The sequence below is a fragment of the Ictalurus furcatus genome, chromosome 13 (assembly GCF_023375685.1).
Source record: "Ictalurus furcatus strain D&B chromosome 13, Billie_1.0, whole genome shotgun sequence".
NCBI classification, from domain to species: Eukaryota; Metazoa; Chordata; class Actinopteri; order Siluriformes; family Ictaluridae; genus Ictalurus; species Ictalurus furcatus.
The window spans coordinates 2163318-2175728 of record NC_071267.1 but is presented as its reverse complement, the minus strand read 5'-3'; the positions used below and the strand labels follow the sequence as shown (position 1 = coordinate 2175728).

The following is a 12411-nucleotide window of genomic DNA, read 5'->3' as shown; positions in this document are numbered from 1 at the left end:
GGACCACCACCAGATTATTCTCCAGCAGCTAAACGGGTTCATCCAGGGATTCGGGCAGGTGGCATCCATGGACTCATGGACCTACTCCATTGTTGCTGTTGGGAGTCCAGCAATAAACTGCTCCAGTACCATCAGCTTGATGATCTGTTCCATGTCCTGCTCCTCTGCCATCAACCGCTGGCAACAGGAATCCTTCAGCTACTGCGCATCAGCTGCAGGACCTCCCTCTTGACACTAGGATACTCCTACTGAGTCCATGACAACAGCTGTGGGAGGCATGTTGGGCTCCCTCCAACAGTAACAGGGAAGAATCACAGAGCCATTTCATCCTCTGGCCATTCCCATGCAGCTGCAGCATGCTCAAAAAGCTCAATGAAGGCCTGGTCCTGGCTTTTGGCACCACTGTAGAACCCAGTGTGCATGTGTGCAGAGGAACATTCAGGAGGCTGGCAGAATTCCAGCAGAGCTCTGGGCTCACATTTATTTTTCACCACACTTTTCAGCATACATTCAACAATTCAACCCAAACCCCCCCCCAAAACAACCCAACTGAAAAGGGTCCATCACTAACTCATTATTTAGCCCAGTTCAAGGTTCAAGTTCAAGGTTCAAGTTCAAGGTTCAAGTTCATGGTCTGTGCTCATGCACTGTGTGTGTTGCAAGCCCTGCCAGCTATGCTGCTCTTTCTTTCTCTGTTTATGACATTCACTGAAAACACAGAGAAACACACACTTAATTAGCCTATCAGTAATAAGGCACAGGTGAGAATGATCACACGATGGTTGGTTCCACTGCCTCCTCTCCATCTCCAACCGATGCCCCCACTGCCACACAATTATAACATGGCCGCTAGTTTGAACCCTACTAACACCCAGTGGTCTGAATTAAAGAGCATGTCACCAAACACAAACCTGAGAATACAGTGGAGGGAAAGAAGTATTTGGACCCTTTTGTTTTTTTTTTAAATATACTTCCAGTACATCTACCCACTTCAGATTTACACAGTGTTTATAGGGGGACTACCACCAAAGTGTTGCCATAATTAACGCTAACAACGTCTTATTAAACTAACACTTTAAGTATTAAATATTTACACGGCTCAAGATTCCATTTGGGGTACTCCGGTTTCCTCCCCCAGTCCAAAGACATGCATGGTAGGCTGATTGGCATGTCTAAAGTGTCCGTAGTGTATGAATGGGTGTGTGAGTGTGTATGTGATTGTGCCCTGCGATGGATTGGCACCCTGTCCAGGGTGTACCCCGCCTTGTGCCCCATGCTCCCTGGGATAGGCTCCAGGTTTCCCCGTGACCCTGAAGGAAGGATAAGTGGTATAGAAGATGGATGGATGGATGGATGGATGGAAGATTCCATTTGCTCCACCTTAGTGTTAAATGTTAATGTTATATTGTGAAATGTGTGGGTGTTGAAATTCCACCAAAGTGATTCAGAGTTCACATGTGGTTAAAAGTAATACTAAGGGAGTTAAATAATTACACAGGGCTGGTGTTATATAAGCTTTTTGTTTTGAAATGCAAGAATTCATTACACAAACAAGGTACAAGTACAGTCAAGCATTTCATTTAACTTTAACCAGCTTCTCTGCTGTATAGCAAAATCTACAAAATGCCATGTATACAAAATGTATACCATCTACAAAATGCGACAATCAAATGGCTTCAAATACCTCAACTCATATTGTTTGATTACAGAGAAATGCAGTTCTTGTTCAAGTACACAAAATGCACGAAGGTGCTCACAAATCCATGTCTGCCACAACTAAATGCGTTTCATTTTTTAGGAGTATAGTGACAATTTTACTGAACGCTGACATCTCATCTCATTGACTATATAAGTGCAAACAAGAATACCAGTGCTATACTCAGTACTGTCACATTTTCCCCAAGTTGTTTGACTTATTTCACTGAAGAAGAAGAAGAAGAAGAAGAAGAAGAATATATATATATAGGCCCGATAAACCAGTAAAAGCCATCCGTAAAAAAAAAAGCCCCCTCAGCTTGCCATTTTAACTCGTCAGTTTTTGGTGGTCTTGTCACCTACCATTTCTTTACCCATTTATGGAGTGAGGTCAAATCATTGAACAGTATAAAGTGCGTTTGACTACTTTTAAATTAATTTATAGCAGTATTAGCTTTAGATCAGTTAATATATAGACACCGTACTTGATTAAGTCTTTAACACTCGTCCTTCTAATCACTACTTTGAGGAGGTAATACTCAACGTTAGAGTTATTACTCATATAATTAATGATGCTGGCTAGCTTGTTGCTAACTCTACTTGCTAACACTATTGCTATTGCTATAGTTTAAAATGGACTCGGACTGAAAGTTCAATAACAGCTAGCTATCTAGCTAGTGAAGTATATGTTAAGCCAGACAGGAAGGTTTGCTCTTATCAGACTCACTCACAAGGCACAAAACAACAAAATAGCTGTTATAGCATTATAAAATAAACAGTTTTAACAAATACTCAATGCATTTGCGCCGCTTCGCACCAAAACAGAATGGAGTCATTGAAGAAAATTTCATGGACAGCCCAAAATAATCCCAAATGAAGAAAATAACAAAAGTGAGTGTTGGGTATTGAGAATAACTCCGTCCTTAGACTCCGTATTTTCACCATGTTGTGTCGATCCAACCAAATTTAGCTATGGAACTTAAAATCTGGAATCTGTTTTTTAAAAAAACAACATTGATAGTGAAAGAATTCGGACACCACAAATTGCCAGCATTAATACTTTGTCTCAAAGCTGTTGTTGGTAGTTACAGCTTCGAGACGTCTACAGTAACAACTAGCTTTTTGCAGCGTTGTTGTTAAATTTTGGCCCATTAATCTCAGCAATTCCCCAAGGTTATAATGATGATGAGTCTTTATTGATCACATATACATTACAGCACAGTGAAATTCTTTTCTTCGCATATCCCAGCATGTCAGGAAGTTGGGGTCAGAGTGCAGTCTCAGCCATGATACAGCACCCCTGAAGCAGAGAGGGTTAAGGGCTTTGCTCAAGGGCCCAACAGTGGCAGCTTGGCAATGCTGGGGCTTGAACCCCCGAACTTCCGATCAGTAACCCAGAGCCTGGCAGTGTATAAGGAGTTTTGTGTAGGAATATAGATAATTGCGGTTCTTATTATTCTCTTTGCAACTAATGTTCCTGCTGCTTTCAGGTTGTCCTGCAAGTCCTTTTGAGTGACTCATGGGTTCTCTTGTACCTTCCTTATCATTAATCTTGGATGGTTGACCTGTCTGGAGACTATTAGTTGTGGTTCCATGAATCTTCCACCTGCATATTACTGTACCAATTGTACCGTCAGGGATGTTTAAGGTTTGTGTTATGTCTCTGTAGCTTTTCCATTTGAGTCTTATTTAATAATGTCCCCGAGAGCTTTAGGAAGCTTCTTCATCCTTATCGTGATTGCTACATGTTGTGTGGAATCTTCCCAACTGATGTCAACACTTTTTTATAACGACACCAGACACAATTTACATGAGAACCTGTCGTCCCTTCCCGTCCCACGCCTTTGTTTGAGTTGAAAAACTCAAACAAAGGACTAGGGCAAGGCAAGCTCAAGATGAATACAAAAGCGGCTCACAGTACAAACACATCAATAAAATACAAACAAAACACAGAACGTAAATTAGGGGAACACAAAACAGGTGAGCACAAACACAGGAAGTGAGGCAGAGAATATTCCAGACTTTTAGTGAGGTTGACTTCTTGCAGTCTGGGAGGGGAATTGTCCATGGTGGGTGTGACAGTTTATATAACAGCTCTGCACTTCAGAAATAAATAATGTTAGACGGGGAAAGGAAAACAGCAGACGCTGATACAAAAGCTCCAACCGGACTCAGTGAAGTTAGAGATAACCATAAAAAGAGAACTGCATAAGCCTTGCAATTGAACATCCAGAAAGGCACAAGATGGACAAGAAGGACGAACCCATGAGTTTTAACGAAGCCGTAAACAAGGCAGCCGGTTCAATCCGGCGCTTTCCTCTGGTTGAGGTACAAGGCGTCCCACTCATGAATTGGATAGCTCAAAACTGGAGCTCCATTTGGGCTTTCCGTCCAGATCCATCTGATTTGCTCATCTCCACCTACCCCAAAGCAGGTAAAAACACTGAGTCATTACAAATTATGACCAATCAAATTGCTGATATTATATTGTCCAATTTTTTTTGAATAATCTGATTTCAAACCTAATAGAGGAATTAATTATGGATTTTTATTCAGATCATTGGTAATGGTCACGTTTTCATGAGATCAATACATATTCAAATTGGTGCAAAGTGACCAATTTTTAAAATTTATTTATTTATTTATTTATTTATTTATTTATTTACATCCAACCATTTCCTACCAAGCTGACTTCTGAAGAAAACTCTGTATGGATCCATTCAGCAGAACCTGTCTTCTTGTCACTGGTTCCATAGATGGTCACCCCTGGATCTGGGTTAGGAATGATTTCCATAGCAGAAACACTTTTGTGCACAAACTAACAGTAGTTAAGCAACATATGTGCCCATAATATGTAAATTTCCTTGAACCAAGCCCAAGCCCTCTGGTGCATCTGTGATAGACTTGTAAACATAATCAAAAATGTTAATAATAATCTACTGTGCTTGCAACTACATATACCCCATTTAATGTCACATCCATCTGAATAATAATATAGTCATCAAAACTCTGGAAAAACACAAATGGAACTATGGGAATTATGTTGTTATAAAAAAAAAAAATTCCAAAATAAATCAAAATAATTGAGTATTTTAGCATCTTCAAAGTAGACACCGTTTTGCCTAGAATTTTCAGAAATGTATTCTTGGCGTTTTCTCAACTGATTTCTTGAGGAAGCCCCCTGGAGATGCTTTTTAACAGTATTAAAGGAGTTCCCACCTACGCTGGACACTTATCGGCTGCTTTTCGGAATATTTCACTCTGAGTCGTCCGTTTAAAAAAATAATAAAAATTGTAAATAAAATAGTTAATTTTCTAATGAAAGAAGTGAATATGTCGGCACAAGTATATTTTTTGTCTACAACACCGATTTCAAACACTTAATCATACACCTTCAGATCAAAAGGTTTTTAAGATCATGAGAAACATTTCAGTCAAGCGTCTCCAAACTTTTGACCCGTAGTGTATGTGCACTTTGTGTATGTGCACATTTGTCATAAGCCTGACTTCCATTTCTTAATTTCCCTCCGAACCAAAAAGGGAATTTCTACACCCATATTTCCCACAGTTCCCGCACCTTACAATGGAGGTTGGAAGGTGCTAACGAAGTGTGTTTAATTGAATTAAATCAAGGCATCTAGCGCTGGATTAAGGAAGGACTCCACTGCAACCGGAGCCATGGGGGCCCTAGCATTATAAGACAACACACCAAGATATACACACTGGTTTCATTTATTCATTACTTCTGCAGAAACATTGTCAGTGCTGGGGTCACTGGTAAATGCGGTGCTTGCCTTGACTGTATATCTTATTTTTAAAGACAATAGGTACTTGCTTAAATCTTATTCAATATGTTACCAGCTATGCTTCTTCAACAGCGTAGTTGTTCTGTAAAGCCTTGTATAACATGTGAAATAAAACCTTTCATTTTACAGCATAAATATCACTCTACAGTGATCTCGTTCCTATTATCCTATGCTAAAGTAAATCTGCACCCAATGCATTACCCAGCACATGGACTCTCCTAAACAACACACACTGCAGACAGTCCGTATGTCGTCCAATTAAACTTTCCTGCACCGTGACCGTCTCATCAGCAAACTCGTAACAAAAGCTGTACACTCTTACATAAACCAACCTCATGAAGTCAATTCTCCTGCTTCCCCATCCTGCTTCAAAACGGCATTAAGATAAAACCACAGTTTAAAGCAGCTATCTGTGGCTGGGAAATTAGAGAGCAAAACTGGCCTCTGGGTGGGAGGGAAGGCATTACTGTCTCTCTTATATTGTATAAGTATGCTCTCTCTCTTAGTTAGAAAAGGTGGTTGGCTGGGCTTTATGTGTCTCGGAAGAAAGAAGTTGCTTTCTCCACCCTCTCCAGTTGGTAGTTGTCATGTGATAGGAGAGAGTTTGCTAGTTGGCAAGATCAAATTGGGAGAAGATTTATAACATCAGGCTGAGGGAGTGTGTGTTGTGCAAACAGGTCCAAGCTCTAGTCTTATATGTTATTCTGGTTGAGGGCCCAAATGGTTTGTGGGAAGAAGCTCCTCCTCATTCTCTCTATGTTGACCTTCAGGGAGTGGAGGCACTTCCCTAACCGTAACAGAGAGAAGAGTCAATTGTTCGGATGGCTGAGGTCCTTCACTATCTTCCTGGCCTTGGTCAAGCACAGGTTGCTGTAGATGTGCTGAGGGTGAGGGAGAATACGACATGTCTGCCCACCCATACTGCTTGTGGTCTTTCTGTCACGAAGGTGGAGAGCCACTGACAAAGGGAAGGGCTAAGTCCCAGGTCCTCCAACTTGGTAGTGAGTTTATATCATTTATATAGGAATTATAGTGCTAAATGCTGAACTGTAGTCAACAAACTGCATTTTAACATAGTTTCCCTTCCTAATGTACAGATGGCTCAGGGCTGTGTGTAAAAATTGTGTGATGGAGTCCTCAGTAGAGCGATTGGGAAGGTATATGAATTGTAATGGGTCCAATGTGTCAGGTAATAAAGAGGCAATGAAGTCTCTGACCAGCCTTTCAAAGCACTTCATCGCAACTGAGTCAGGACTACTGGGGGGATAATCACGGAGGCAGGCAGCCTGGGGTTTCTTTGGGACAAGAACGATAATGGACTGTTTGAAGCATGTCAGGATTACTGACTGTGTCTGGGAGAAGTTGAATATCTGTATGAACACCGGTGCTAGCTGGTCAGCGTAGGCTTTAAGGACCCAACCTTAGATGATGTCTGGTCCTGCTGCCTTCCTGGTGTTCACTCTCCTGAAAGTCTTCCTCACATTGTGTGCCAAGATGATGAAAGCATTTCCCACACTGACACTCTCCGCATGCATACTGCCACTAGCACTGTTAGCGCTGTGTACAAAAAAAGAGAAGCGTCTGCATTCACATTCTGGAGGATGGTGTTTTATAGTCCATTATCATTCTCAGTCCTAGCCACCCTAACGGAACTGTGACTCTAGTTTCCTCCAATAGAGACTCTTTGCCTCATTCACTGCTCTGCGCACGTTGTAGGACTCAACCTTGTGCTCGTCCATGTTGCTGGGGTGAGACCTGCATTATAGGCAGTGTTGCGAGATCTCAGAGCATCACCGATGGTTTTATCCACCCAAGGCTTCTGGTTGGGAAACGTTCTGATGATTGTTTTATGGACAGTATCATCTGCTAGTTTCCCAATAAATCCCACAATTGCTTCCATAAACATGTTGATGCTGTCAGAGCTGTGCTTGAAGATGTCCCAGTCTAAAGTCATCTAAAGTGTTTTAGATGTTTTAGCAAAACAAAAAAGTGTTTTGCAAAGCGGCCACTGATTGGTCCATCCAGCCTACAACCTCCCTCTGAACCGGAACTTCCTGTTTCAGCATTTGTTTGTACTGTATCTAGACATTAGGAAGATGGTGACATGGTCTGATTTCCCAAACGATGGATGAGACTGTCTTTGAATGGAATGTAGCAATGGTCCAGTATCGTTTCGCCCTGGTGAGGCAGGTGATGTGTCTGTGGAAGTTTGGCACTACGCATTTGAGGATGGCACTGTTAAAGTCCAGATACTGTTTACAATCAGACACACTCCACTTCCCCTTGACTACTCCGACTCCATTATTCTGTCCATGCGGTAAACCGAGAAGAACTCGGCTGGTTGGAAGGCGTGGTCCAGTACCTCTGGGTTCCACCTTGTCTCAGTGAAGCTTAGGAGGCTGCAGTCCCGATTGTCCCTTTAGAACTTAACCCTGGCCCTGAGTTCATTGGCCTTGTTCTCTAGAGACTGGATATTGGCTAGAAGGGGAGCACGGCGTGAGCGAGCCCTCAGCCTGTTCCTGACGCCAGCGCCTTTCCCTCGGTGCCACCGCTTCGGGTTACGTCCTTTGTTCCTCTTCAGGATCTCGCTCGGCCAGCAGGGATCTGGTGTTAAAAATGCCGATAGGTGAGTGGATTGTAAAGAAATAGAAATAAGAGCTTTTCTCTCGTATCTGGTGAAAAGAAAAAGTGGTTAAAGTAAGGGAATGTTTAAAAAAAATAAACAAAAATAAACAAATAGTGGCCAGAGCAGTCTTGACGGCAGCTGACCTCATTTGCGCCACCTTGGTAAATGGAATCATGTGATGATGTACGTGTACCAGTAAAGATTAAATATTTATTATTATGGCCGGTGTTTTGAGTTGGTCCAAACTCTAATATAATGACACGTGTTGATGCTTATTTTGTGCATATTGGATATTATGGAATGGGAGGTCTGAGCGATCTGTTACATATCTTCTACCTCTTCTACTGGGCTGAAATCTTTATTGAAAATTTTTTTCTTCATCGATAAAACAGGTACCACATGGACCCAAGAAATAGTGGATCTGCTGCTGCATAATGGAGATGCTGAGATTTGTAAGAGAGCTCCGACCCGCACGCTTCCCATTTCTGGAGAACCATTATCCTCCTCCAATTCCATCAGGTAAAAATACATGGTTGTAAACTTTAGATCCTTTGATGTATGATTACGACTTCGCTTGAAAATACTCTGGAAACACCACAGACACCACACACACACACACACACACACACACACACAGGCTTTTTTCTGTCCTCTACCTGTCTTCCAGGACTGGACCTACTAAAAACATTGAAACCTCCCAGAGTCATAAAGACGCACTTACCCATACAGCTGGTGCCTGAAGGATTCTGGGAAAATAAATGCAAGGTAAATGTAACTATTGAAACAAGTTAAGACCAAGTCTGTTTTATTTCAGAAGTTATCAAACACTAATGTTCACTAATACTCACTAATATACAGTCCCCTCTGCAAGTATATGAGAGATCAGAAATTCAGCTTTCATTTCCTGATATTTACATCTACAGTCCCCCTCCGAAACTATTGGAACGGCAAGGCCAATTCATTTGTTTTTGCTGCTGACTGAAGACATTTTGGTTTGAGATCAAAGGATGAATATGAGAAGAGATTTTAGATTTTCAATTTTAATTTCCTGGTATTTATATGTAGATGTGTTAAATATAGAACATTTTGTATCAGACCACCCAATTTGTAGGCGAGCAAAACATTTTGGAACATGTGACTGACAGGTGTTTCTTGTTGCCCAGGTGTGTCCTGTTAGATTGATTGTTTAAACAATCTGAACATCTACTCTTAGGTTTTAGCCTGCATTTTCACCTGTGAAGACTGCATTTGTTGTTAAAAAGGATAAAGCAACATGAAGATCAGAGAGTTGTCTATGGGAGAAAAGCACGCCGTTTTGAAGTAAAGAAAAGAGGGAAAATCAATCAGAGGCATTGCACAAACATTGGGCATAGCCAGTAGAACAATTTGGAATGTCCTGAAAATGAAAGAAACCACTAGTGTACTGAGTAACCTGACATTGATCAGGTCTACCAAGGAAAACAACAGCAGCTGATGACAGACACATTGTGAGAGCTGTGACAATGACCCAAAAACACACTGCCAACTCGACAAAGGACTTCATCAGGGGAAAAGCTGGAAGGTTTTAGACTGGCCAAGTCAATCACCAGACCTTAACCCAACTGATCAGCATTTCAGCCCCCCCCCCGAATACTAAGCGTTATTTACTTTAATTTACTTTAAGACTATTGTTCCAATACTTTTGCTCACCCCAAAAGTGGGTGGTTTTTAATGCAGTGCCGCCTAAGGACCTGAAGATCACGGGCATGCAATATTAACTTGCACCCTCGTCCCTTGAACACAGAGATTTCTCCAGATTCTCGGAATCTTTTGATGATATTATGAACTGTAGATGATGAGATGTTCATAGTCTTCACAATTTTTACGTTGAGGAACATTCTGGAATTGTTCCATAAATTGTAGACACAGTTTTTCACAGATTGGTGAACCTCTGCCCATCTTTATTTCTGAAAGACTTTGCGTCTCTAAGATACTCTGTTTATACCCAATCATGTTACTGACCTGTTCCCAATTCACCTCCAGCTGTTTCTTTTTACTAACATGTACTTTTCCAGCCTTTTGTTGCCCCATCCCAACTTTTTTGAGACGTGTTGCGGCATTCAAATTCAAAATCAAAAATTCTTAAAAGGGTACATTTCCTCAGTTTAAACATTCAATATGTTTTCTGTGTTCTATTGTGAATAACATCTGGGTTTATAAGATTTGCGAATCATTGCATTCTGTTTTTATTGACATTTATTTACATTTTACCCAACTTTTTTTTTTTTTTTTGGAATTGGGGTTGTAGAGAGATGTAGAATCTAGGGAGCTTCTGTCCATCTGAGATCAATCTCCACCTGAAAGGTATCATGTGCTGTATGTCTCCTATTAGATGTCAAATTCAGCCTTTCTGGTATATTTTGTAACAGTTATATGATGAAAGGTAATTAAGGCTCAAGAAGTTCAGTCACTTGTAATCATGAACCACGGCATTTCTACCAGAATCTTCCTCTTCCTGAATACACTTTTTGTTTTTCTCCCCCAACCCAGGTTATTTATGTGGCTCGAAATGCTAAAGACAACCTGATCAGCTACTACCATTTTGACCAAATGAATCTGATTCATCCAGAACCAGGTTCATGGGAAGAATATCTCCAGAAGTTCATGGAGGGAAAATGTGAGATTCGACAGTGTTCAATAATCTGAAAGACACATAGTTAGTACCTTAAAATTGAGGTTCTTCACTAATATGTATGTCCACAGTGGCCTGGGGATCTTGGTACGACCATGTGAAAGGTTACTGGAAAGAAAGAGAGAAGAGAAATATCCTTTACATGTTCTTTGAGGACATGAAAGAGGTACAATATGATTTTAGAAATTTCCCAACCATTGATATCATGTAGAACTTCACAGTGTGGGCTTCCAGTCTGAAACTACGAAAGGAATGTTTGCATATAATGAGTTTATTCCCAAAAAGTAAGAGTATATCCTCGAAATGGTGCACAATTAAAATATATACAATTAGCAGTAGCAGCAGTAGTAACCATCCTATCATCATCAGCTTCATCATCATTGTAGGTGCATAGCAGGTTTATGTTCAGGTCAACCTCATTATTTATTGGTTTTCCTTCCAAATTCAGAACCCTCGTCGAGAAATAGTGAGGATCATGCGGTACCTGGACCTGTCGCTATCTGATGACATCATCGACAAGATCGTGGAGTTGACATCCTTTAATGTCATGAAGAACAACCCAATGGCCAACTACTCATCTGTCCCAAAGATCATATTTGACCACTCCATCTCTCCTTTCATGAGAAAAGGTCTGGATGTACAACATTACTAGCATTTCTCCCAGTTCTCAGCAAGTCAGTGTTACACTAATGTGTTTCTTTTCCACAGGGGAGGTTGGAGATTGGACCAACTACTTCAAACCTGCTCAGTCCCAGATGTTTGATGAAGACTACGCCAGAAAAATGGCCGACGTGAACATTCCCTTTCGCACCAGGATATGAAAGACGTCGTTGACATGAATCTAAACTGGTGCTGTAATGAACGGTTTACTAAACACAGATATGCAAAGATCATTTATTAGTCTATGAAGGATTTGTAAAAAGTAAAAATAAAACTCTGTAAAAGATTCAGTTATCTTTTAAATTTGTACAGGGTTACAGCATGAAGAAATGAATAATGAGTCCGATTTAATAATGTGTCATAAATAAAGGCCATTTTAATATTAAAAGTACAAACAATATATATGGATTTGTATCCTTGTCCAGCCTGATGAACATCTTTTTCTAGGTCCTCAGAAATCTGCTTTGTTCGTGCCATGATACATTCCCACAAACGTGTGTTGTGAAGATCATACTTTGATAGAACCCCGTGCTTTAAATAAAACAGGGCACTTCCTCACTCACACCTGATTGTCATCCCATTGATTGAAAACACCTGACTCTAAACACCTAATTTCACCTTCAAATGAACTGCTAATCTGACACGTTCACATACTTTTGCCACTCACAGATATGTAACATTCGATCATTTTCCTCAATAAATAAATGACCAAGTATAATATTTTTTGCCTCGTTTGTTTAATCGGGATCTCTTGTGCGTGTGAAAGGAAAAGTTGTGAACGTCTGATGACGTTTTAGGTCATTATTTATGCAGATATATAGAAAATGATAAAGGGTTCACAAACTTTCAAGCACCACTGTACATTCATCTCTCTAATTTAACATTACTCATCTGGCTTGGCAGTGCACTTTGTTTTCTTAATTGCGTTACCACACAAATATATTAAAGCTGTA

General features: G+C 40.6%; 1 protein-coding gene across 1 annotated transcript; it reads left to right on the top strand.

The window, feature by feature from the left end:
- The first annotated feature begins 2773 nt into the window (after nt 1–2773).
- Nucleotides 2774–12171, top strand: LOC128617247 (sulfotransferase 1 family member D1-like). Its single transcript, XM_053640313.1, is given in 8 exon segments — nt 2774–4129; nt 8520–8592; nt 8594–8646; nt 8795–8892; nt 10657–10783; nt 10870–10964; nt 11247–11427; nt 11507–12171. Coding segments are annotated over 8 exon segments (930 nt in total). The 5' UTR covers nt 2774–3939; the 3' UTR covers nt 11620–12171.
- Nucleotides 12172–12411: the final 240 nt, after the last annotated feature.